General features: G+C 39.4%; 1 protein-coding gene across 4 annotated transcripts; it reads right to left on the reverse strand.

Moving 5' to 3' along the window:
- Window positions 1-1371: 1371 nt before the first annotated feature.
- Window positions 1372-21482, reverse strand: shoc2 (SHOC2 leucine rich repeat scaffold protein). Of its 4 annotated transcripts, none has more exons than XM_046047358.1 (9): window positions 21396-21482; window positions 16086-17143; window positions 13120-13257; window positions 12831-12961; window positions 11895-12083; window positions 10879-11001; window positions 8097-8234; window positions 7269-7386; window positions 1372-6091 (listed from the first exon to the last, which is right to left on the reverse strand). In XM_046047358.1, exons 2-9 carry the CDS (start codon window positions 16786-16788, stop codon window positions 5883-5885), a joined length of 1749 nt encoding a protein of 582 aa, XP_045903314.1. In that variant the 5' UTR covers window positions 16789-17143; window positions 21396-21482; the 3' UTR covers window positions 1372-5882. The 4 variants fall into 4 exon arrangements, with proteins under 4 accessions (XP_045903314.1, XP_045903313.1, XP_045903315.1 ...); XM_046047357.1 differs by lacking the exon at window positions 21396-21482 and adding an exon at window positions 20907-21124; XM_046047359.1 differs by lacking the exon at window positions 21396-21482 and adding an exon at window positions 20404-20732.
- Window positions 21483-24964: the final 3482 nt, after the last annotated feature.

Consider the following 24964-nt stretch of genomic DNA (forward strand, 5'->3'; position numbering starts at 1 on the left):
GCAAGAGCCTCTCCTCTCTCAGGAGGACGACACAGAGGGGCTAGTGGTGTTTACAGAGATATAACAATTTAGGATGATGAGAAATCGGAGGTCAGTGCGCTCAGGTTTTTCTATTTTAAGTCACCTACTTTTATTTTTACAGGCAAGAGCGAGGACGAACAGATGGGGATATTGATCGCTGCACACACTTCGGTTAAAATAGACAATATGATGACAGAACTGACTCTCAAATGGTATGGTTATAATAGTCATCATCAAACTCCATGGCGGGCAGAGGTCTCAGTATTAGAAGAATCCAGGCAGCTTCAACATTCACTGATGTCAAGACTTTAACTCATCGGCAGGGGGAGGTGTTGCACTGGAGCAGAGACTCGCAGCTCAGGCCACTGAAATAACAGCCAGACAGGAAAGAATATACCCGTGTGGCCTACTGGCCCTTTGTACCAGTTTTCATTTTCATTACATATTCTGTAATATAGCATAGGCGGTATGACAAAAGAACACGTGGCTGTGGTTATATGACAAAAGTTGTCTATATTTAAATGTGAGAAATTCAAACAGGAGAGGGCCAGTATACTGACTTCTACATGTGATTCTGTGTTTGCAAGTTTATTCTCTGTATATTTTTGTAACTGAACAGGAAAATAATAAATCACAACATTTCCATAAGCAACTGTAGAGATGAACAGGTTCAGCTCTGACACTGGTCAGTGGCCATTTCTAAACAAGTTCGAAAGATGTCACTCTGCTGCTAGATTCACAGCTGCATGCCCCACTCATACATCAAGTTGATAAATTCACATATATTTATTTATTTTAAACAACACAATATTTTTGAGGTATGTTTTGACATTCAGCTTCTGTAATGTTGTGGTTATTTTGTCACTGCGCCCTGATTTAGTTTTTATACTTATTCATTGTCACATTTGGAGGCTTCATTTCCCCCTTCTATGTTTCTTTTTTTAGTATTTTTTAATAAAAAAAATCTTTGACATATTTTTTATCCTGTCTGTGAATGTCAGAATAATTTTACAAAAGAAAAAATCCAAAAGACAAACATTGATTAAAGCTGTACTCTGAAAGCGTGAATGGCTCCTGTGTGTTCGGTTTACATTAAGAAATTATTCGTTAAATCCCTTTAGAAATCAACTATCAGTGTTTCCAAGCTGTTTTGTCCATCTTAATGGAAGTGTGGACAAGAAAAAAACAATTTTTTTTTTTTTAGGAGGCATGAAAAGATGAGAGGCAACGCAAATCACCTGACAAATTCCAACACCACAAAACCTGTTTAGTGTTTCGGCAACCCATCTATCTCATCATGCGCTGGTACTAGTGTTTAGCAAAACGGAAATATACACATACAACACATCATAAATTTGTAAATATTTATCGGTTTATTACAGTTAAAAAGATGTATGTACATACAGAACATCACCAAACATGGTCATTTTCACTCATTTGCAAAGTAGCACTTTGCAACTTGTTGGCTTCAGGATAACTGTCTTATAACGGGGCCGGCATTCATTAAGTTCGTCATTTACAACAAAGCACACAGATCAATGTATTTTTCCTCTTTTCCACTTGCCAAATAATACTTAGTAAAGGCATATAACCAAAAGTAAAACAACAGAAAGATGCTTACTATAACTAATTGGTGCTAAATTGCTGGTCCAAATCCAAGTTCCTCCTGCAAACACGCGGCTTTATATGTACACAGGTAGAAACACCTCAGACTGGATCTTGGTCACTGTGGTTAGCAATGAAGACTCACATAGAGGTAGTCATGTCTGCATCTGCTCATCCAGTCAGACAACTGACCCAAAACGTTTGCTTTCTACATGGGTTCAATCCGTGGACACAAATCCCTTTACTGACATTAACGAAAGAAAAGAAAAGTGATTATCTGTCTTTGTTGATTAAATCAAACGGTCATAAAGGTTTTGCTTGGTGCGCATAAGGCAGTCAAGTAAATGTTTGGAGAAACTAGAGCGGGGTGGAGGGTCAGGGTTTCAGGTTTTCATTAAAAGGGCCGTTCCACCAAATTTGACTGTTTAATCCTTCAACATCAACCTGAACTATCTACAAAGTGCAAGTCGTGTTTGTGCCTTTTCTGAAAACAAAGTATTTTTCCTTCCTGTGTGAAACTGCAGAATCTTGAAATAGATGTGGTTTAAAAAAAAAAGTCTATTCAATTTTCAACAATCTCAGCCTAATAAAAGTAGATCCCACATAAATTTTCAAAAACACAAACATCTTGGTAATTTCAGCTGGAAAAGCTCCGCCTCTGCAGAATAAAAATGCAAGTCAAGTCCGTTTTGGTGGAATTCCCATTTAATGCCAAAGACAAGTGAGATGCAAGCTAATGCACATCCACTTGGTAGCATAATGGCATTATCTTCCATTGCACTCTTGTCTTTTTGTAAAACTCTCATCACATTACAAATTTTGTAATACTGAGACTACCGTAACATCAGATTACTGTACAGAGTAAAAGGAAAAATAAGACAAAGAAACTAGACCCAAATTTACACTGTAACGACCAGTTGCTTGTCATCAAGTACAGTCAGTGGCCATAGACACAAGGAATAGCCAAACAAACACATAAAAAAAGACCATTAAGGCTGCTTGTCAATGTAGATTAAGTAGGATAAGCATTGCCACACAATGCTTCGATACCCTTTGCAATATACAAAAAGGGAGCATTTGCAGATACACCAAATAGCCACTAAATCAAAGTCCTCTATGCAAAAACGCCTGATTCTGACCCAGAAATCATGTCAAATATGTGTTCAACATGCTTGTTTCCTGTACAAAATAACCAGGCAAGAAAAAAAGAAATTGTGTGATCCGGAAAAGAAAAACAAGCGAAGTGACTCTTGATTCTGCGATGCTCTCCATGGCCTAAAATCATAGACAATAGAAAAATAAATGCCAGCTATACTCCAATTATTTTGAATGCACCAGTACGCAATACATCGTCGTCATTTTAATCCAATGAGTCACACCTTTAACTGACAGGGCCAGTCGGTGATCTCCATCTCCTCCACAGCACATTAAAACTACATTCCAGGATCTGATAAATGCTCTCCGGTCCATCAGCCCAGTTCAGTTCCTGCCCCGCCTCCCATCATCCTCTTTGTCTTCATACACTGGCATTCTCAACGTTGCAAAATGGCACATGAAAAAAGTAAAAACAGAGACTGAATGTAAAAATGGGTCACAGCACTCTCGCTGCATACCTAATGCACATCTCACTTTTGAGTACTCGTTGAAGGCATTTTTCACACAATTGTTACAGCTAAAAGTAAATACACACACAAAAAAAAGAAACTTCCAAAGCTTTTATATAAAACCAGGAATGCAATGCCTCCGGTGTGTTGAGCGTGAACACAGAAAGCCCTTTTTACATTTTTTTTTGTCTTTTCCGACAGTCTTGTACTGTAACTGCGTTAAGCTCAAATATGCACCTTGTTGTGTTGTCTCATCGTTGTGTCCAAACGATTTGATCTGTGAGAAAACCACCGTGCCTGACGCCAAATCAAAAAGGTCAGTGGATTTGTCCCTCGTCAGGTTTTCGAGTGAAGTCTGTATCAGTGTTGGGAGTGAATCGCATCCCGGCTCCTGCCCTCTCTGCCCCCCCCCGTCATGAACAGCATTTGTTTCAGTCCTCAGAAAGCAGCAGCAGGTTGTGCTGGTAAATTAGAAGCAGTGGTAAATCGTTACCCCGACCCGGCCCCTCCCCGAGGTGAACAGTGGTGCTCATCACTCAGGCCTCCCTGTGTAGAAGCCCGAACCACAGCCCACTTAAAACACACCAAGCTGCTGCAAAAAAGCAGACCCACACATTTCAATAAGAAACAGAATCATGATTGAATATAGAGCTGGGATGCAACACATTTTAAAAAATAAAAAAAAAAAGTTTGGTGTGATTACCTTTAGTTGGGATTTTTAATATATAGTCACTTGAAATAATGCTAACACATTTCATCATTTAGAAAAAAGAAAACACTCAATGTAAATTGATATAAAATAAACAATCCTGATCTGAACTGCAATAAGCAATTTTACGCTTGCAATTGAGAAAGCAGGATGTGGGAATCTTAAAACATCTTATAGCCACTCAGAGCCTTTTACAGTTTAACAGAGCAAGTTCCTTTTGAGATTGACAGGATAAAACTTCCCCAAAGAAAGTTACTAGTATATTCTGAGCCTAATAAACTCAACATTTATATTTAACAGATACAAATTTACACAATAAACCGTTTGTGAAACAGATAAAATACTTGATACTTATGAGACAAAATGCCCCCATTGGAAATAACCAATGAGAGGCTACTGTGTGTTGTTTTTTTCTTAATATAGAGGATTCCGAATGTGTTTTAAAAAAGTGCATAAGAGCAGCAGCATAGCTGGGACAGTGTGGGACAAAAGACGATATTTTCTAAATAAAGTTACATTATAAATCTAATAAAGGGAACATTTTCCACCACGTAAGTAAGATTCGTACGAGACCTTGTAAAACAAACAAACAAAAAAAAAAAAAAAAAAAAAAAAAAAAACTACAGATAATGTAAGGATATTAACAAAAAAAGGAAGCGTTACCTGTCAATGTTTTATTATCAAGCTTTTGTCCCTGCACTTACCACTTGCTCCAGAGACCGTGTTTTTAAAAACGCTTGATATGTTGGTCAATGATCAGTTGAACTACAGCGATGCAGCCCAACACTGAAGATAACCTCCAATAAGTAAACAAAACTAAAAATTGCACTCAAGGCAACAACCAGGACTTGTATACATTTATAAAGCCTCCCAAGATCTCCCATCATTTATCCCATCACCTATGCATGTTTGACTTTTTACCTTTTTGTCACAGGCGGGGGTCACAGCACCACCCGTTTTGGAGAAAAGTCCTAACTTGCCCCCCCCTACCAAGCATGTATGATTGGCATTTCTCATATGTTATACATTTCCAGCTTAATGTTTAACTACTGCTGCTATTTGTTAAAAAGATCTCAAATCACCTGACTTTTACTGATACCACTTGCTTTAACAGATTAATCCAACAGCAAAAGGAACAGTAAAAAAAAAAGGGAAAAAACAAAAGTAAAAAAAAAAAAAAAGAAGAAAAAGGCAGTAATAAAAGAAGGATTATTGAAATAATTTATCTCTTTGTATTCTCACGGACAATTGTGTTTAGAAATGAACCGCTGGATCACTCTAAACATAGGCACAGTTTAAAAAACAAACAAAACATTAAAAAAGGTTAATAAAAATTATAATGAAATAAATTATAAACACACCATCATTAGACCTTTGTTCTCTGTGGTCAAGAAGCAATTAACATAAGTTATCTTGAGTGAAGGTGATGTATTAAAAAAAAAAAAAAAAAAAAGGGAGTATCAAAAGAAAATGACAAAGTTAACTTTACGGCAGCAGCAGTGTGAAGTTCCAAAGACGGTTTTTGTTTGTTTTTGCATACAATTGTATCCTTGCTCACGTAATAGATGCTTGTAATTACTGTAAATACATTGGCAATGGGAGCACGGTTTATATGGTTAAAAGACTTGCCACTTAGCTCACAGTTACTCAATATATATAATTTTATATATCTTCAGTTTTGGCAAAGAGATGGAAACATTTTCCTCTTGTATGATTCAGAATGAAAAATGAGCGGGGGGTGGCTGGGGTCCAAAATGGTTGTGATAAACTCTGGAGTTCCGTTGTTTCTTCCTCTTCCTTGTATTTGCCCCATGACACTGATTGTGGCGAGTCTGTTTTCTTTACAGTGTATGATACACGTAGGGGGGGTCAGGCAAGCGAGAAAGTGCAGAGCAAGTGGAGGATTTGGAGTCAAGTTGGACTGGAATAGAGCTGCTCTTGGCTCAGACCATGGCACGGTATGGTCCCTGCATCTTGAGGAACTGGATGATGAAGGAGGGGCCTCCCGCGACAATCTGGGGCGGCAGGTGGCTGAGGGGACAGTTCTCGATGCTCATGATGGACAGCTTGCTGCAGAGGGCCAGCTCGAACGGGAGGCTGTGCAGGTTGGGGTTGTCGTTGAGGTACAGTTCCTCCAAGTTCTCCAGTGTACCTGAGGACAGACATCACTTACTGTTAGCTGAGGCACGCACTGTAGCTGATGCCATCATCCAGGGAAACAGCAACGGAAATCAACAGCCTCCGAGCAACACGTGTCCATGAAATGTGATTTTCGTTTTACTTACTGAATCGTGTTACACAGGGTTGCAAGTAACAATTATTTTTATTATTCTGCAATTTCTATTCTATGAAATGTCAAAAAGATGCAGGAATGCCTAGCACAATTTCTAAAATCCAAGGTGATGTCTCCATGGTTCTTGGTTTATTGGATCATAAGTTCAAAAACCAAAAAAGGTATTCAATTTACTATCATGCATGACAAAGAAATGTTTGGTATTTTGGTTAATGAATGATCAAAACAGCTGATAAGTTCTCTGTCGATGTACTAATGGTTTAAGCTCTAATGATATTGTACTGCTGTCTCAATTATATGTACCACTCCTGAAAAGACATGATATGGTTAAAAAAAAATATAACACTCTAGTGGCCCTTTAATTTAAATCCCAGCACATGTATTGTTGCACCGATACAAAATAAAAAGCCAAACCAAGCTCACAGGAAATCACTAATGGCCCCGAAGCGATGATGAAGAAACTGGGTATGGTCTTCCTTCCTTTCCTCTTTTTTTTTTTTAACATGACAAACTATGAGTGATAATGTTTATACATTTTACACTGTCATACTATAGTTGTTCCTCTTGGCAACCTATACACGCAAGCCACATGTACAATTAAATTCTGGGTCCAGTCTGAATAATCTAAAAATACAACCTCCTTTAGTTCCTTTCTCCATCCGATTTAATCTGGGGCCTCAAGCTTAACCTCAGCAATAACCAGCCTAGCCATGTTGGACCAATCACTCGGAGGAAGGGTCAGAGGTGGGATGTACTGTGGACTGTTAAGCTCTTAAATCCTTACGGTTAAGTTTGGCTTTTATCAAGAAAACAACGTTACACAGAACTCATTTGTAAAAGGAGATATTCAAAAAGGGGCACCAGCTCTTCCAATATTGTTGATAGCACAAATAAAAATAAATGATAGTAGATATTCGAGGTTAGTCAACTTGTGCTCTTAACTATAAGACTACGTACATGTTTATAAACATCCCTGAACAGATTAATGGAGCATGTTACTGATTTCAGAAGTTGGAGGTTTGAGGGGAATACATACCAATCTCCTCTGGAAGGTGCTGCAGCAGGTTCTCCCCCAAACCAAGGTGAGTCAGGTTGGTGAGGTGGCCGATGCCTCTGGGTAACGTACTCAGCTGATTATTTGTCAGCACCAATTTCTAATGAGAGAACAGGAGCACAGGAAGTTTATTATGTGCTCTATGGGTTTGCTGAAATGAGAATTGCATTTCCCAATCAAAATGGCTCCTTAGATAAAGTTACCAAACATTAATGTGGAAATAAAAATATCCTTCTTGGTTGTCAATACAATCTAACCATTTATCACCCAGTTATATCCAATATCACTGTCTGTTCCTAAAAGAGACTAACTGTGGATGATTAGCTACATATTATGGCTAAAAGCACGTCTACTAACCTGTTCCTTAAAACTGAAATTATTTGTTTATAACGAAGGATTTGGCTCTGGTTCTCATTAGTTCCTTGTTCTAATTAGTAGACTGTTATTAAAGCACACCGTTATTAAAATCCACATTTATTTACAGCAACTTTAAAGGCATGCATCGCCATCTGCTGCAGTGTCTTTTATTATCCTACCACAGGAGTTGCTAAAGTCTATTTTTGAAATCCACTTACAAGCCTCCTAAGCCACGGACTGCCTTTCAAATGCCTTTAAAAGTAAAAACAGCTGCTACGATTGAGGAAGTGAGAACAAAAGGTGGATAAAACCATTATGGAACATGTTCCTGTATTTCTAATAATTGCCGTTTCCCATTGCACAGATACAAACCAGATACGACAAACTTCTGTAACCACCAATAACAAAGAGCCTCGGGTATAAATAAGAGAACTGCATTTCTGGAAAACGTACCTGTAAATCTTTAAGATAAGCAATTTCATTAGGTAGACATTCCAACTTGTTTTCCTCCAAGTCGAGCTCCCGTAGCTTTCTCAAATTCCCAATACCATGTGGCAACTTCTTGAGAAGATTATTTGACAATATTAACACCTGTGAGGAGTGAAGACAATAATGTTTTTTTTTTTTCCACAATAACAATCGGATTTAATGTAACAGTCTGGCATGATTACACATGCAATCACCCCTGACAAAGAATCATCACATCATTCTTGAAATATAGAGGAAACGTGTGGGATAATGGAGCAGCCGAACGGACAGAGGCAGCAGCTGTGCCGTAGTTTTGTCCAGCGTCAACTCACACTTAAGTGTTTCAGCAGCTGAGCGTGTAGCCTACACGTTGTTGACTTGTTCAGATTTTGCTTACTTTCTCAGTTGTCCTTGATTTTTGTGCTTCTACTATTGTTAAGTAGCTACATAGTTAAATTGTCTCTTTTTTGGGTCTGTTTTAATGGTGTTTATTGTTGATGTACGATAGGGTGTCTGGAAAAGGTGTTTTATTTTGAAAATCGACCAGATTCTCTATGCCCTTCTGTGTCTGACGTCCTGATTTTTAATATTTAATTACATAAACAATTAGATTTATATAATATGTAAGTATTATTAATATAAGAGAGATATTAACTTAATTTATCCCCCAGGAGAAATTGTTATTAAGGAGGGGAATAAACTGAACTGTTTTGTCATCAACTCTCATTCATACGTATAAGTTTGAGTGAAAATGATGGAAAGAAATTGACACATCTCTCATGCGGTGTTATTAATAACTGAAATGCAGTTTATTGGTATAGTCCTGTAGGTCTATCAGCTCCTGTTGTTATGTTAGTGTTTTATACCTGGCAATATTTTCTCAACACAGACAGGAGGAGGCAACAGGATGTAACGTTAAATGTTCAGTGCCTGAAGGAGGACTACGTTCTTCCACAAAGGCCCTTTGAGAAAAGAAGATTTTGGAAGCTGGGTTCAGCGCAAAAGTTCAACTACTTTGACAGCGGCGTGCGCACGAGCTCACCGTGCGGTGCATGTTACTCGACGCAGCAACAAACCGCCGTAGCATCGCACAAGCCATTGAAAATAATGGGCCTCATATGGCAGCGGTCCTCTTGTTGTAGTGCGTCGGAAAGGTTACACCTGCTTTGTTTGTTTGCGTTGCACTGAAAGCTCGACTCTCACCGCTATGGCATCGATTGTTAAGTGACAACTTTATATTTAATTATCCACCAACACGTCACGTTATTTAACTCAGTTATTATGCATTACCTTTACTTGGGCGTGCAAAGCTGGGTGGTGATACCGCAGGTACTGCAGCGCTCCTTTAGCAGCGACCTTTTAACTGCAAGTTTTTGAACAGGTTATCAGTCACCTCCTAAATAACGCCCTGGTCAGTCTTGGTGTACCCGAAATTCTCCCACACTGCCGAGTTCAGCCATTTCTTTGGTGAAAATAAAGCTTCACAGTTTGGTCCCTCTGCCATAGTTTAGCCAGTGTATAGTAGTAGCCTCCATGTCTCTGAAAAGCACGGCCCTTTCAGCTGGTGTACCACTCGTGTAACTTTGTTTTGTGCAAGTTGCAACAGTTTCGTTCCGTGCAACAGAAACACTTGGTGTAGCGGAGCCTTTACCATTAATTAACCTAAAACAGTGCAACTGTGCCGGCGTCGGCGGCTGGTGAGGGGTGGGCTGAGGAGTAGTGTATATCGTATTTGTATTGACAGTAGGTTATTGTAGGTAGTTTTCCACCTTAGTTTAGTGTTTATTTACTACTTTAATCTGCTCCTCTTCTCCCCACACTTATACACACCTAGCCCGCACCTCTGGTCTCTCACTGCAAACATGCCGGCTTGCTCCGCCTCTTTCTGTGTCTCTCTCCCTGTATGGGTCTCTGCTGACTTTCTCCATCAGCAGTACGTTTCATAAAGTCGCTGTGATTCAGTTTTTGAGTGCGCTGCATGTGGGTCGAAAACGAAACTAACGTTAGTGAGTGAAACCTGTACTCGTGCATTCACTCTTGCTCCATAGTGTAACACTTCCTGCGTGAGTGTTAACGTAATATCAGATAACATCTCTCTCTGTGTTTCTCTGCAAAATGCTCTGTGTGTGTGGCGAATGAGTGGGCGAGCGTATGAGAGAGTGTGTGGCAGAAAGTGACGGTGAAAGTTGGTTATTAGAAATATTAGCAGAAAGTTGTCAGTCTGGCAGTAAACATCCAGTGTAGTTCACAGTGTGACAGTTAATTAAAGTCTGTCATTTCACAACAGCTGGAAAGCGAAGGTAGTTAGCACTAGCTAACATCTCTGCTGGACAGCACGTGTTTTGGCTGCTATGTAACGCCAGCTAAATCAGTAACAAAGTAAACGTTAATGTTAGCTGTAGGTCATTACTACTTACTTGTCCATGGTTGAGAACATCAGGTACAAGTCAAAGTGCTTTACAGCTCTGTCCTGTACATATACTGTACATCCTTATATACTAGTTAAATAATATTTCAGTTTAAGTAAATTAGCAAGTTGGTCCTTTTAAGCTAAGCACGAGATTTTTTTTAGATATTAATGTTCAAATTAATGGCATAGTAATTATCCAGAAATCAAATAGAAAAAAAGATGCATCTATAATCGTTTTATAATCGCATCGCAGACCTCTGAATTATAATCGAGTGGAATTGTGAGGTGCCTACAGATTCCCACCCCTACACTGTGGTAAGGACACGTGGTGCACGATCTACCAGGTGAGCTACTCACTTCCAGAGAGACTAAACCGCAGACGTCCTCTGGGATCTTTGTCAGCTGATTGGTGGCCAGGTTAAGCTCGACCATGCTAGTCCATGTGCCAAAGTCCAGTGGCAGAGACGTTAACTGGTTGTCCTAAGGAAGACAAAAATCACACCTTTATTAGCAAAATAAGCGACCATTCAGAGGGTCAACACAAGGACAGTGCTGTTGAATAGGCCAAGTAGACGAGAGCACTATGCCAGCTCTGTTACCTGTCGACCAGATAAAATGTTTGTGACGATTTAAATCCAAACTGCATCCAGTATGGGGTTGGGGAAACCCTCTGAATCAGAATCGAATCATGAGGTGCCTAGAGATTCCCACCCTTAATGCAGTATGGCCATACACCAAGTAACAAGTTAAGGATGTTTAATGCCTGTGCATGCCTGGCTTAAGGCCAATACAAACAATCAACAGGAGTGTCGTTCTGACCGCCTTAGTTCTGAACAACAGTTGACATAAATATGAGGAAATAAGTGAACTAAAGTGACACACTGGCATTTAACAAACACCAGGATATGCAGCTACCTGTGTGCTCCCTGTAAATTCAAGATTTTATTTCAGGATTTCCTTCACTACTACTTCTCACTATGAAGGACAGATTTTCAGCTCACCTTCAAGAATAGACGCTTTAAAATAGAATGCGCTACTTAGCTTCTTTAAAATAATGAAAGATGCATCAATGGACCTTGTTCTTTTTATGTGTATATACCCAGCTGTGATTTCCATTAAGCTGCTTCAGCTTCAGGTTCCTAGTATTGTGCATTCGGCATCACAGTCACGGTTTGTTAGGACACTTGAATAGAACATTGTCATTGCTACTGTTTTTAGTAACACCTGTGCTTTTCCTATTGTGACAAGTCAAAATGTCTGTTAAACAGGCCTATTAATGAACGAGACTAAATTAAGATGGTAGATATGATCATTTCCACATTGGTTAGAATTTTTCTTACAGTTTATCTCACACAGAAAACATGCATACATACCTTCATGTTAAGCTTGCTTAAAACTTTGGCCCTGGAGAAGATACCAAAGGGGATCTTGTTGATGCGGTTGTGCTCCATGTTGAGGGAGTAGATGGTGGAGAACTGGGATGGTCCACCCACAGGATACGACTGGAAGCAGTTCCTCGCCAGTGTTAGACTGGTCAGGTTGACCAAACTCGACAGTAGGCCCTGGTCAACCACAGTATTAATGAATGAATGACATGTATTCATTTTAGAGCATAGCTACTAGTGTTGTAGTCAAAACCGCCCAAACTGAGACCAAGTCAAGACGAAGACCGAGGGAGGGCGAGACAGAGTCAAGACCAAGACCAGTTCCCCACATTACATGACACAATAAAATGTGGAACGAGATCATAGGTACTTCTCAAACTGATCTGAAAGATCCACTTTCCCTAAAACACCCACATACAAACACTGAAATCAACGTAAGCGTTTTTTTTCAACACTCCTCTTCCATGCTTACCATCACGGGTAGGGGGGACAGTCATTAACAGTAACAACACATTTTTAATTAGGGTTATTGGTTGCATTTAAAGCAATATGTTTTACATCCAATCAAAGTCAGGATGTTAAAATAAAATCCCGAGTCCTCAACGTCTGAGACAGAGGCAAGACTGAGTACAAATGTGGTCGAGTCCGAGACGAGACCAAGACCTTCAAAAAGTGGTCTTAAGACCGGTCTCGAGTACTACAACACTAATAGATACAGAGGGCTTGAGGCTAACTTATGAATTTACTGTTACCATAACTGAAATTATCCAGTCAATTTTATACGGTCTTATTGCCTCAAGTCTCCAAAGCATATTCCTTGTATGTGTAAAAATACTTGGCAATGAAGCTGATTCTGATTAACGTCCATTATTTGTTATTATTTAGCAATTATATTTCAAAAGGCAAGTATGTGGTTCGACTTACCTCTGGCAACACTGAAATGTTGTTGTTTTCAAGGTTTAGCTCCTCCAGTTCTCGACATCTGGCTAGTGACCTGGGGATGGCTGACAATCGGTTGTATCTCAGACCTAAGCGATTTATGCTAGCCAGATTGCCTAAAACAACAAAAGAAAAACACATCTAAATTAAACTTGTTTTTGCACCTTTACAAAATGTATGAAATCGCTAACTGGTAAAATAAAACAAAAAGCATATATTGAATATTAACAAAGACATAATAAACTTTGCTTTTGAGTCCTAATGCTTAAATTACCTATAGTCTCTGGGAGGTCCAGGAGCTCATTGTGCTGCAAGTCAAGGTTGGTTATCTGTGTGCAATTCCCAATCTCCTTCGGTAGGTGTTCCAGCTGGTTATGGGCAACATCCAGAGTTATGAGGTTGCATAGCTCCCCTGCAGAAAGATGCACACACAATTCTGATATTTAGCTAATTCAAGATGAAAGTGCATTAAGTAACCCAACCACTGAAGACACCCCACTCATTTATCTCATTCCCTCCTTAAAGAATCAGAAGGGCATTGGTGCAAAGCCCAGGACAATTTACCAAGTTTTATAGCTAGATCTCTATTTTACAGTAAAATTAAGACAGTGCACAAGATACATTATGCGCACTAGGGCTGCAGCTAACAATGATTTTAGTATTCAAAGCTTCTATAGATTATTTTAACGATTCATCGATGCTTCGTATAAGAAGTACTTTTGCTTGGCGGCGGCGGTGTGGCGTTCACACTATGTGACTGATCGGTGACAGGGGGTCACACACACTACAGGAGCTGACAGCAGCTGTGTCACCCAACGCTGGTCTCCAAACGTTTTGTCAAGTTATGAGCGATCCTGTACACAAAACAGCTGTTTGTTATTATAAACATGACAGTTATAAAGACAAAGACTATGGGTGAAAGGATGGATTACCTGCTACATGCAGGTAGCAGGGATTGTCTGAGTTACAGAAAGAACTGGAGGTGAGTAAAAAGGTGCAGCTTCCCGACACCCAGTTAACTCATGACTGTGAGGTTACAACCCACGGCCCAAAAAGGAGAAAAACAAACACACGTGTGCACATTTTCATCCGAGTACTGCGGCTTACTTTGGCTAGCCTTCAACTCAACAATCAATCATGATTTCAGTTAAATGCTAAAGTTACCAGAGGTGGGACCAAGTCATCGTCTAGTCAAGTCTATAGTCACCGAGTCAAGTCTATAGTCTTAGCACTCAAGTCTCAAGTCAAGGACCAACAAGTCCAAGTCAAGTCCAAGTCTTAATCATTGAGTTTTCGAGTCCTAAACAAGTCTTAATGCGCTCTTCACCAAATTTAATAATCATTTCAAAAGTTTTTTCAAGTTAAAAATAAAACAATGTATTGGATGAAGCATTAGCCTGTACAGAAAGAAGGTAGAGGTGCAGTTTCACACAACAAATGTTCTATAATTTCATGAATTAAATAAATGTTCATGTAGGGCTGCTAATTATTTAGTAATATTGAGATCACAATTATTTAACAGGATTACTCATTGCCTTAGGAAACAATAACTATTGAAATGTCATACTTTCTTTTTAAAAACTAGGGTACAATATATGCATTACTCAAAAATCCCAAATAGCCCATAAAATAAAAAACAATAATCCAACATTATTAACTTTAAGCAGCATCTAGTGTGCAAGAGGACAACAGCAGCACAGTTTCCCCCAAGTTGACAGCTTTGGGTGACGGATGGGTCGTGTGTGTGTGTGTGTGTGTGTGTGTGTGTGTGTGTGTGTGTGTGTGTGTGTGTGTGTACACGGACGAGAGCAGAGCAGGTGACGGGAGATGCAGTGACAGAAACCAGCAGTGAGAAAACTATAAATCGCTATGACGTTAGAAGACGCAGACACAGTGGATATTTTACAAGAACCGATCAGGTAAAGCAACACTGAACACACTTCTTAGGGAGGGACGAGAGCCTCAGCTGTAAAAGGAAAGGGGTGCGCTGGATTTATAAGACAAAACACCCGGTCCCGGCCCTATTATCGTTTTATCTTAATTAACTTTTTTTATAATTGGTGGAAGCAGCTTCATGCAACAGCTGCAGCAGTCTCTCTAAAACTGTTTCGACCTGACCTTTCTTAGTGGAGGAATTCAGAAAATTGCGTGGTGCTCCGTCAGGGCCCCAGCTGTTGTGCATGGATTAGCCTATGCGTAAAATTCCTCCAGCCAGAGGGAACAATCACGAACCGTTCACAGCGGGCTGGTAGTAGGCCTACTATACAACCCAGTGTAGGTACTGGAAAGGGAATGGGTCGCTGGGGCCTACAGGGCCAGGAACAGGAGATCGCAGAATGGCCGGGTGCATTTCGGACGGTCGGTGAATCTTGCTGGAGGAAGCCATACGCTCCAGTCTAATTGAGCACAGCGCTATGTTGATGCGCTGCGCAGTTTTTTATATCATAATTTATATTCGGGCATGGGGAGTGTCAAGTCAGCTCAAGTCAAAAGGCCAAGTAAAGTCATGAGTCATTGCTGTTCCAGTCAAAGTCGAGTCGCAAGTCTTCTTTGATTTTGTCAAGTCGAGTCTAAAGTCATCATTTTTGTGACTCGAGTCCAAGTCATGTGACTCGAGTCCACACCTCTGAAAGTTAATGTTACCTTGTCTGTGGTCAGCTGGCAAAACACCGGCTGTTTTTTGTTCAGGTGCCGTCGTGCTGTTGCCGAGGCGACATGATTTTCGTTTTACGGTGGACGTATGGTAACATTACAGGTTTGTTGTTTTCTTTAGCTTGAAATAATCCCATACTTTGGACACTTTCTGCTTTGTCCCTCGCCATGTTCTCTCTCTTCCTCCACTTTGCAAACAGATCCATTATAATCACGTCATGTTCATAGCGTAAGCGCAATGTGCGACAATAATAAATGTCTGTGCGAAACACTGTGCTGTATAGTTCTATGGATTATACGAAGTATCGATACAAAGACTTTTGCGTCGATGCATTTTATTAATTGATTTTTTTTTAAATCAATGGGGTGAAAATTTAAATTGATGAATCGTTTCAGCCCTAATACGCACACAAGATGACCTGCTCTCTGAATGGAAATTTAACCTTAGCTAAATGCTATAACCCCAATAGAAACAGACTACTTTCCACAATTTTATGATTTACTGTGGCCACTAGGCAAAAAGGTTGGCTTCTTGCCCTGTCTAAATTTGAGGAAAGGGTCCTGTCTTTATACAAAGGATTTGCTCACCTATCTCTGCAGGCAGCTGTTTAATCTTGTTCTCACGAATGCTGAGCATAGTGAGCTTGGATAGGTTTCGGATTTCCTTCTCCACTGTTGTGATACGGTTGAACCGCAGGTACAGCGTGGTCAGAGACGTCAGCCGGTAGACAACAGCAGGTATCTCTCTCAGCTTGTTGTGCCGGAGGTCGAGCATTCGAAGCTTCTTAAGGGAGTCCAGGGAGTCAGGCAAACTAGTCAGGGAGTTCTCGCTCAGGGCCAAAGTGACCAGGCCTGATAGGCAACCTACCTCCGCCGGCAGACTCTGCAGCTTGTTGCTGTATAAGTAGAGTTCAGCCAGCTGCGTCAACTCCTTAATCGAGGTGGGCAGCATGTGAATGGACCGTTTAGATAAGTCCAGTCTCATTGAGTTTTCCTCTCGGCACTTGTTGAGCTCTTTAATCACCTCGGCATTGCTGGACTTCTTGCGTGTACCTGGTGCCGGGTTTGGCCGCTTTATTGTATTGTCAACAGAGAAGGCAACACCTGGTGTTGAGCTGCTGGTGTCCTTCTTTCCTTCTTTGGCATCTTTCCCTTTGGTCTTCGTTTCTTTGCCACCATCTTTGACTAAGCTGGCTAGAGCCTTGGCCTCCTTTTCCCTTTCTTTCCCCGCTGGACCACCTTTGGGGTCCTTTTCTTTCGAATCTTTTTCTTTGCCTAAAGTACTACTCATGTTGACGTAAACGTGTCTCCTCCTCCGGAGTTGCTCATGGGAGTCTCTTGTCGGGTTACTTATTCGGGAAAAAAGGGACACAGACAACCAAGGAGGCTTTTAAAGAAAACATCCCTGTGCAGGACACATTTATGATTGTCCTTGAAATAAAGGACTTGTGATCCAAAGATTTTTTTGGATACTTTTGATAATTTGTTAAAATGCCATGGGAGAAAAAATCCTTTGAAGTAGCTGGATTGTGGCACCCACGGGCCACATGCTCAAGTGTCTGAACTGCATACAATCCCAGGACCTTTGGATATAAGTTCTTTCAGCCTGCAAAGGTCATCAAGGTTTTTAATCCATTCAAGTGTTGCTGTTGGGGAAAAGAAGAATTAGTTTTGTTCACATTTACAATTTCATTTGACACTTTCCAAACATTGTAATCATTTTGAATTTTAACAGTTGAGTGGCCTTACTGAAAAAGTTTCTGGTCTTTGTATTTGTCACTTGTTTCTATAGTATTAGACACAAATTACAGAAAGAAATAAAATGATCTGATGAGCCGAAAAGAACACAAGGAACGAAACTAATTTTCATCTGGATGTCCTGTCCTCATGCATCCAAAATATGTTGTGTTTCCTACACTGCTCACCCCAATTTACAGTAAACATAAGACTTCTAGTGGCAAACACAGATCAGAATATGCTTCCACTTCCACTGAAAGTGATGAGGAATTTGATAGTAAAGGAATAAGCCATCCATACTGATTCCCTTAAATAAACAAGAAAAATAAAAAATAAAATAAAATGTATGAAAATATTGAATCCTATACAAACTAGATGTTTTGATTTTGGTCTCCAATGCCATCATACTCGGACCAATCTGGCCAACTAAGCAAATGGAAGTAATTTGTGATTTCTTTAAATTTGCGAACTTCAGATTGATGAGATTTTTTGTGACAATGATGTCATTTAATGTGTTTGTAGTAAACAGTTAACCGCACAAACATTTTTACAGTGTGCCAGCCTCCTCCTTGTTTTGGGCACTTGATGGTGATTAGTTAATATTAGATTTTTTTTTGCTAGATCGAATGCATATCGTCTTGGACACATTCACCTGTGTCTTTGTTATTTAGGTGGCATCTATAATGCATAGATTTGACACTGCCAGAAATATTATATGAATAACATGACCTAGTGACATTGAGCATGACCATCTACCATCATCATAACAAGGGACTTAACAAGCTCGTCCACAGGATCGGAATCGGAATCTAAACATTGTTTGATGAACAGTACTGGCTACATTAAGCCAAGTCATTTCCGATCCGGTGTTTGCTCAGGCGGGCAGCATTCAAAACTTCCCTGCTTCACTCTGTTAAAAAAAATGATAGCACACATTTTTTACGATTAGTGAGTGAAATCAAACTCCAATCAGCGGTTTGAAATTCTTCAGACTGACAACCTGCCGCAGCAAGCAATTTGACATTTTGCAGGTGAACCACACCCTTTAAAGAACTGCTGTCAGTTGAAAACTTTTTCATGCCTAAAAGAAAAACGGCCTACAAGAGGGCTTGTCCAACTCCACACTGACAAATCTCTATCCATAGATATTATGCATAATACTAAAAACTACCTTATACATGAGACACTTCAACAGGTTTGGTGGGTTGTCAGTACCATTTGAAATGTGGTATTATTGAGTGTGTTGTGTCATACCACAGAAATCTACTGAAAGTACTAAGCAATACCTCACACAAACTTACTCCTACTAAACAAACATCGCCCCATGGGTATTGACATTACTGTAAGCCTACAGCCCCACCTAAACATGCATTCAGCTATTTAGACATCCCCTATGAAGTCTGTAATGCAACAATCACATTGAATATTTACGTCTCAAAGACATCCAGACATTACAGACAACCCTTTGGATTTTTACATAACAAACTGAGCCAGAATGTCTCTGGCGGCCTGTCTCTGTTTAGTCTCTGTAACTGCTGTACCTCTGTGGCTGTGTAAAGCTTTCCTGCACTACAAGCTAAGCCGTGGCAAAAAGAGAGACTGGTTTGGCTCAGGATCAGAGCTAAGTGAAAAGGTTAGGACTGCTGAGAGTAATCTTTAGAAGCGGCCTTCAAAGCATGAAGCCCCCACAACAACAGGTCATATGACCTTTTGGGTAAAAGAAACGTTGGGTCAATAGCAGCACCCCTTGCATGACAGAATGCTTGACAGTGTGTTCTGTAAATAAATAAATAAATAAAAAGGAAAGGTATCCACTGCTCTTTCAGCCTGTCATAAACAAAGGAGTGAACATCTAACACTGGCTGTAATGGGCATACCTGTGTGCAAAATAATGATTAACATATAATGAGAACAGCCAGGCCAGACCAATTGCTGGGGCCATCTAAACTAAACTGTGCAAGCAACATCCTTTTATGGTTGTAACTTGTACTCACTATGTCCCTGCCCTGGTACATCATTCTGTTTATAACAAACTGCATGTAAACGTTATCAGTGTAAAAACTGAATGGGACAAGAATAAAAGTTTAACATCCAACTGATCATATCAATACTGTCATTCGTGTAATGAATGTCATGAAACAAAAATATTGACCCAACCAAAGCAGACATACTCTTAGTTGCATCTTTCAAATGTATGCAGAGGTTTCTGCAAAACAGCACAGCATTCAGATGACTAAAACTCTGACTTCAAAAGATGGAAAAGAAGTCAAGAAAATAGTGAGAAACAGCTACAACCCTTAGCAGTATACAAAACGACAGAATCACTTGGTGGCCATACAATTAAATGTGTTGTGATCAGAAAACTGCAATATTAATGGAAGCTCTGTATCTGTTGTTACAGCCTTTACACTGGCCTATACAGGTGGTGGCTAGTTTGCCAAAATCACTGGATGTAAATTCAGCAGGAAAGTGATCCATCTGTGAAAAAACTTGCAAGCACTTTGTGACTTCCATGAAGTTAGGACTACTCATTAAGTAGATAAAGTGAGGTTCAACTACAGCTTCGTTGAAAAGCTAATGCATTTCCATCAACACTAACCCAATACCACCATAAACACACTTGGACTTCATGGCACTTGCAACCCTCATATAGACTAATGAAGTTTCCATTAAGGATATCTTGGGCCCATCTGATAATGCCAGTGCATTTAGGCCTTAGCAAAACTGTCAACAGTTCTTGTTTATGCACTTTGATCAAATAAAGAAATGCATCAATGTCAGCTAATCAGAGCATACAATAAATCACGCGTGTAAAGCAAACTGACGTGCTACGATATGGCAAAACGCACTACGGAGTTAGGAAATATCTAAAAACCCTTCTCCTGTGTTGACAGTAACGTTATGCTACCACTCAAGTCCAATAAATAGCCTGACAGTTTGAGTAGTTAACGTTATATGTAATGGGGAGGTGGGAGCAAAACAGGGGTGAGGTGGCAGCTATCAGCTATTCCATAGGACACAGCTAGCTAGATGGCTAACGTTACGTGTTCCAATGACAAATCCTTTAAAACAGATTACCGACAAAACGGTACCAGGTCGGGAAGTCAAGTCGCCGTTCGGGATTAACGTTGATGAATTTACATAATATTAACACCTAGGGATATCATACCAGGGTGTGTGCCTCTGTGTGATCGTTGGTGTGACAGTCATCCCTTGGCGCGGACAGTGAAAATGCGTTACATTTGGACTGTTAACCTAACATCAACAAGCTAACTAATTGTCGTTAGCCAACTCACGGAGGCTGAAAATCCCTAATGTTAGCTAAAGCCAGCCTTACAACACAGCTACAATACACATCTCTAGCGACAGATCTTCAAAAAGGAGAAAAAAAATACACTGGAAAAGCCTACAAAACGTCTGACAACAAGGCAGGAAATAAAAGCAGCTAAGCTAAACGTCTATCGCAAACGTCAGTTATGCCAGGCTGCTGCTAACTTGCTATCATCAGCTAGCGAGCAAGTTAGCCCACCAGCTAGCACTGTTTTAGCGAGCGATCCTCTTGAGTGAAAGGAGGAAGAGTAACATCACAGATTAAATAATAAAATGAGGGTCAGCTGGTGCGTGTATTAGTCGGCGCGAATGGTGTCGACGTTTCTCCTGACATATACTCACATTCAGCTGCTAGCTTTATATGAAGCAGAGGTAACGTTAACTGTGTGTGTGTGTGTGTAGGCCCGAGCAGAGCGGCTGTCGGACCGACCCATTCCGCCGTGAGTCCGACCGAGGGGAAAACTCTGCAGCAGCCAGCTGAGCGCAGTCGTGCAGCAGACACCCAGAGAGAACAGCCGGGGGGAGGGCAGCGGATATCCCAGCAGAGCGGCCACTGAAGGCACACAAAGTGCGGACTAACTGTAACACAGCATCTAAGCGCCGTCCCCGTATTGAATATTAGTCGAGAGGAAAAAAGGAAAACACTGAAAAACAGCGGCCATTCCGAAGCTGAACAAAAGAGTGCGTTCGTACTCACCACCGCAAAATGACATGTTAACGCTATACACGCCGCAACAAGAGACTGACGAGTGTTTTATATGTGGAGTGATGCGTAACTGTGTTGTGTGGGATGAAACGTCCACTGTTAATGTGATAATATAACTGTTTTACCTTCAGAGGTGTGACTCCGCCATCCTCGCTGCTTCCTCCTCTATTCCTACACTGCTGCTCTGCTCTGCTCCCCTCCCTCCGTTGCCACCAAACTGCGTCATACGCACGCCTAACCACTGTTATCACGAGACTTTGAAACACAATCAAATATTCCTGGATAAACATTGGCTTTATTTACATGTATAGCTTGTTTTGTTTCAGTTTAATATAATAATAATAATAATAATAATAATAATAATAATAATAATAATACATTACAAATAAAAGTGAGGCATATAAAGAATTGTCTTCTCTGCTTGATAATAATTTGTTTGCTGTGATTTCCCCCATGAAACTTCAATTACCTTGTTTAAACGTCTTACATCTACCCTAACCTCATTGAAAAATCCAGAAAATGTAAGTATGCAAATGCTAACCTTGGACACAAGATGTCTCCCACTTCACTGAAAAGTCGAGTTTCTATATGTGAGCTGGGCAGATCAAGTTTCCTCATCACACTTCGGTAAATTTAATATTTCACCACAATTGGCTTTCAAACTTGCTGTGATTTCACAAAATCATGCTTGTACCTTTACACCTTAATGTCAGATTTTAAGATGAAAATAGTGAAACCTTCCTTGAACCTTCCAGGCTTGTAATGTCTCTGTAACTCTGTAGGTCATTCTGCACAGTGAAGCTCAAAAAAGTAAGGAAGGCATCTTTTTGAGTGGAGCGGGATTTAAGTAAAAGTGCAATCGCCTTGGGAGCAAAATATACTTCAAGTATCAAACGTAAAAGTACAAATTGTGCAGAATGGTCCCTTTCAGAGGTTAATATTATTATATATCATATAGGTGGATTATTTTTATTAATGCATTAACATATAAGGAGCATTTTCATTCCACAGCCAGTGGATCTGAAGGAAATGTTAACTAGTTATTATGGTGTTGGATATTGCATCTAAAACAATTAATCATATGTATTGTTTACATATGTTATTCTTTAATGTAACTATTAAATTTAGCTGTCAAATAAATGTACAGGAGTCAACAGTACAAAAATATCCTCTTAAATGAAGTGGAGTATTAGTTTAAAGTAGCATAAAGTGATGAAAGTGTAAGGACAGTACTTGAGTAACTGTACTTACTTTCTACCACTGAATGATGTACAGTACAATAACACATTTTTGTTGTATCATATTCAGGTCAAAACCATATTACTACAACAATTATGCAAAACTCTTAAACTAATTAACTAATTAAAACTTAACAACCTTCCACTTATAACACCTGCAACATTTTCTTTTTAACCTTTATTTATTAAGGGGAGCTTTATTAAGAGGAAGCCTATCTTTTGCAGGAAGACCCTGATCACATTCACAGCTGGAAGCTGCCCAGTACAACCACAGTCTGATCTGCTGGCCACTGAGCACCTCAGTGGTGGAAAATGAGGGAGGGCAAGCGCTGCATGTATTTTTTTTTTATTATTATTATTTTTTTTTTATTGTTATAACACATTAACATACAACACTCTCATATGGGGAACAAAAAAATTAGATCACTTGGTACAAATCAAAAACCAGTCTTACAAACACAGGAAATAAATGAAAATAAATAAACAGAAAGGAGAATGGGGGTACCAGTTAGTGAAAAGGCTATAGAAAACAAAATAAGGTCTCATTTCGGTGCAGCAATATGGGGAGATTGTTAGAACAGTAATTGCTTGGATATATCTCTATACATCTTTCTTACATCATCAATTATCAATTATACATCAATTATACTAGATTTAACATTCTTCAGTGATGAAAAGAACAACTTAAAATTATTTATGAACCACAAAAAAGAAGGCTTAGAAGATTTCCGCTTACTACAATGGATATGATATTTACCCATGAGAACAATCATATTCACCAGATCAGACAAAGGCGGATCTACATTGTCCATATAAAAGAGGATGTGTGACAAATTAAAAGATGGAATATTATCAATCTTAAGTGACAGCCAATTATGTAAATCAGACCAAAAGGTTTTGGTCAAGGGACAGGAAAAGAACATGTGTTCCAGAGTCTCCTCAGCAGCCTCACAAAATATACAGGGATCTACTTCAAATTTGAACCTTTTTTTAAGAAAGTCTGCAACCGGATAGATTTTGTAAATTATTTTAAAATGAGTTTCTTTGATTTTAGGGGAAATGGGCCATTTGATGAATTTGAAATGTGGTTTATCTATGGATAAGGTATCCATATTTGGAACCTGTACACACAGCCCTCTGTCATAATCAGAAAAAAGCTTGGATTTAAAAGAAGTACAAATATGTTTGTTATTACATTTTTTATCATGTATGTGACATTCATTAATTACAAGATTGGGTAAGGTTGGTAGCGGTCTTATTCTTGCATACAGTAATGTGTATTGGATTAACTGTAGTAATGGTAGTGGTATTGCTTTACATATTTTTTTATATTTTTTCTGAGTGCAGTTTAGAGTATATTTGTTCAGAAAAGCAGTATGCTCTAAAAACTTACCATTATCGTCTAATATGTCATCAACAAACACAATGCCCTTCTCATACCAATCAGTCTTAAATAATGATTTCCTATTAATTGTAATGACCCTGTTATTCCATAGGGTGGAACCATGGGGAGAAAAATTGTGACTAAATATCATTTTCCAGTACTGAAGAAGTTGTTTGTGGAATTGTGAAAGTTTAACAGGAATCTTGGTCACCTCAAAATCACATTGTAAGAAAAAATCAAGCCCACCTATTTTTTTAAATAAAGATCTGGGTATGTGAAACCACATAGAGTCTGGTTGTGATAAATATGTTTTCAACCAATTAATCTTAAGGGTCCCAAACGTTGCTTCAAAGTCCAAGGCTTTGAAGCGCTGCATGTAGATGTCAGTAAATCACTGTGGCTGAGAAATAACGCGAAGAAGAAGAAGGTCACATGATTCTGCCGGAAGTGTTTCCTTGACAACCACTGTAATCTCGTCCTGGCGCTAAAGGTGGGATTAACTATTTTGTAAACAGTGGTTTTAATTTAACATGTTCACACAACGGAAATATACTGCATTTGTTTATCAACACCAGTAACTATATTTCACAGGTAGTTCGCAAAAAGAAAGCTGCCATTACTTTAGCTGGGTCTGTGTCGTTTAGTTACGCGCTAAAGCTAGCGAGCTAACTAGCTATTTTAAGATAACGTTACGGGTTCCGATTTGTCCTCCCAATCTTAATATTAGCCCAACAACCCAGTCAGTCACTTTGCTTTAATGTTAATGTTAAATATATTCGGATATTAACTAAATAACATTAACGCTAAATCAAACCCATAGAAACGTGAAAATTCAACATATTGCACCAGCTACCTACATTTTGCAAAAAAACGTTAACGTTATAACGTTACCACTGTTGCTAATTATTTTTGTTTGTATGGTTTGATGTCATCTGTGTATGAGTTCAACTGTGTTGTATTGTCTTATTAATGTTACTGTAACTGAGATATACCGATCTGTAACTACCTTATGTCGCCCGGCTACAAAACTAATATAAAATTTCACTTCTGTGTTACTGAACCTACAACATTA

Source organism: Micropterus dolomieu, linkage group LG04 (genome assembly GCF_021292245.1).
Source record: "Micropterus dolomieu isolate WLL.071019.BEF.003 ecotype Adirondacks linkage group LG04, ASM2129224v1, whole genome shotgun sequence".
Classification (NCBI taxonomy): Eukaryota; Metazoa; Chordata; class Actinopteri; order Centrarchiformes; family Centrarchidae; genus Micropterus; species Micropterus dolomieu.

Coding starts and splice junctions, on each gene's coding strand:
- shoc2 (XM_046047358.1), bottom strand. CDS start 16,788: ATGAGTAGTACTTTAGGCAAAGAAAAAGATTCGAAAGAAAAGGACCCC. Junction 12,962..13,119: donor GGACCTCCCAGAGACTATAG/GTAATTTAAGCA, acceptor TTGTTGTTTTAG/GCAATCTGGCTAGCATAAAT. Junction 12,084..12,830: donor ACATTTCAGTGTTGCCAGAG/GTAAGTCGAACC, acceptor GTGGTTGACCAG/GGCCTACTGTCGAGTTTGGT.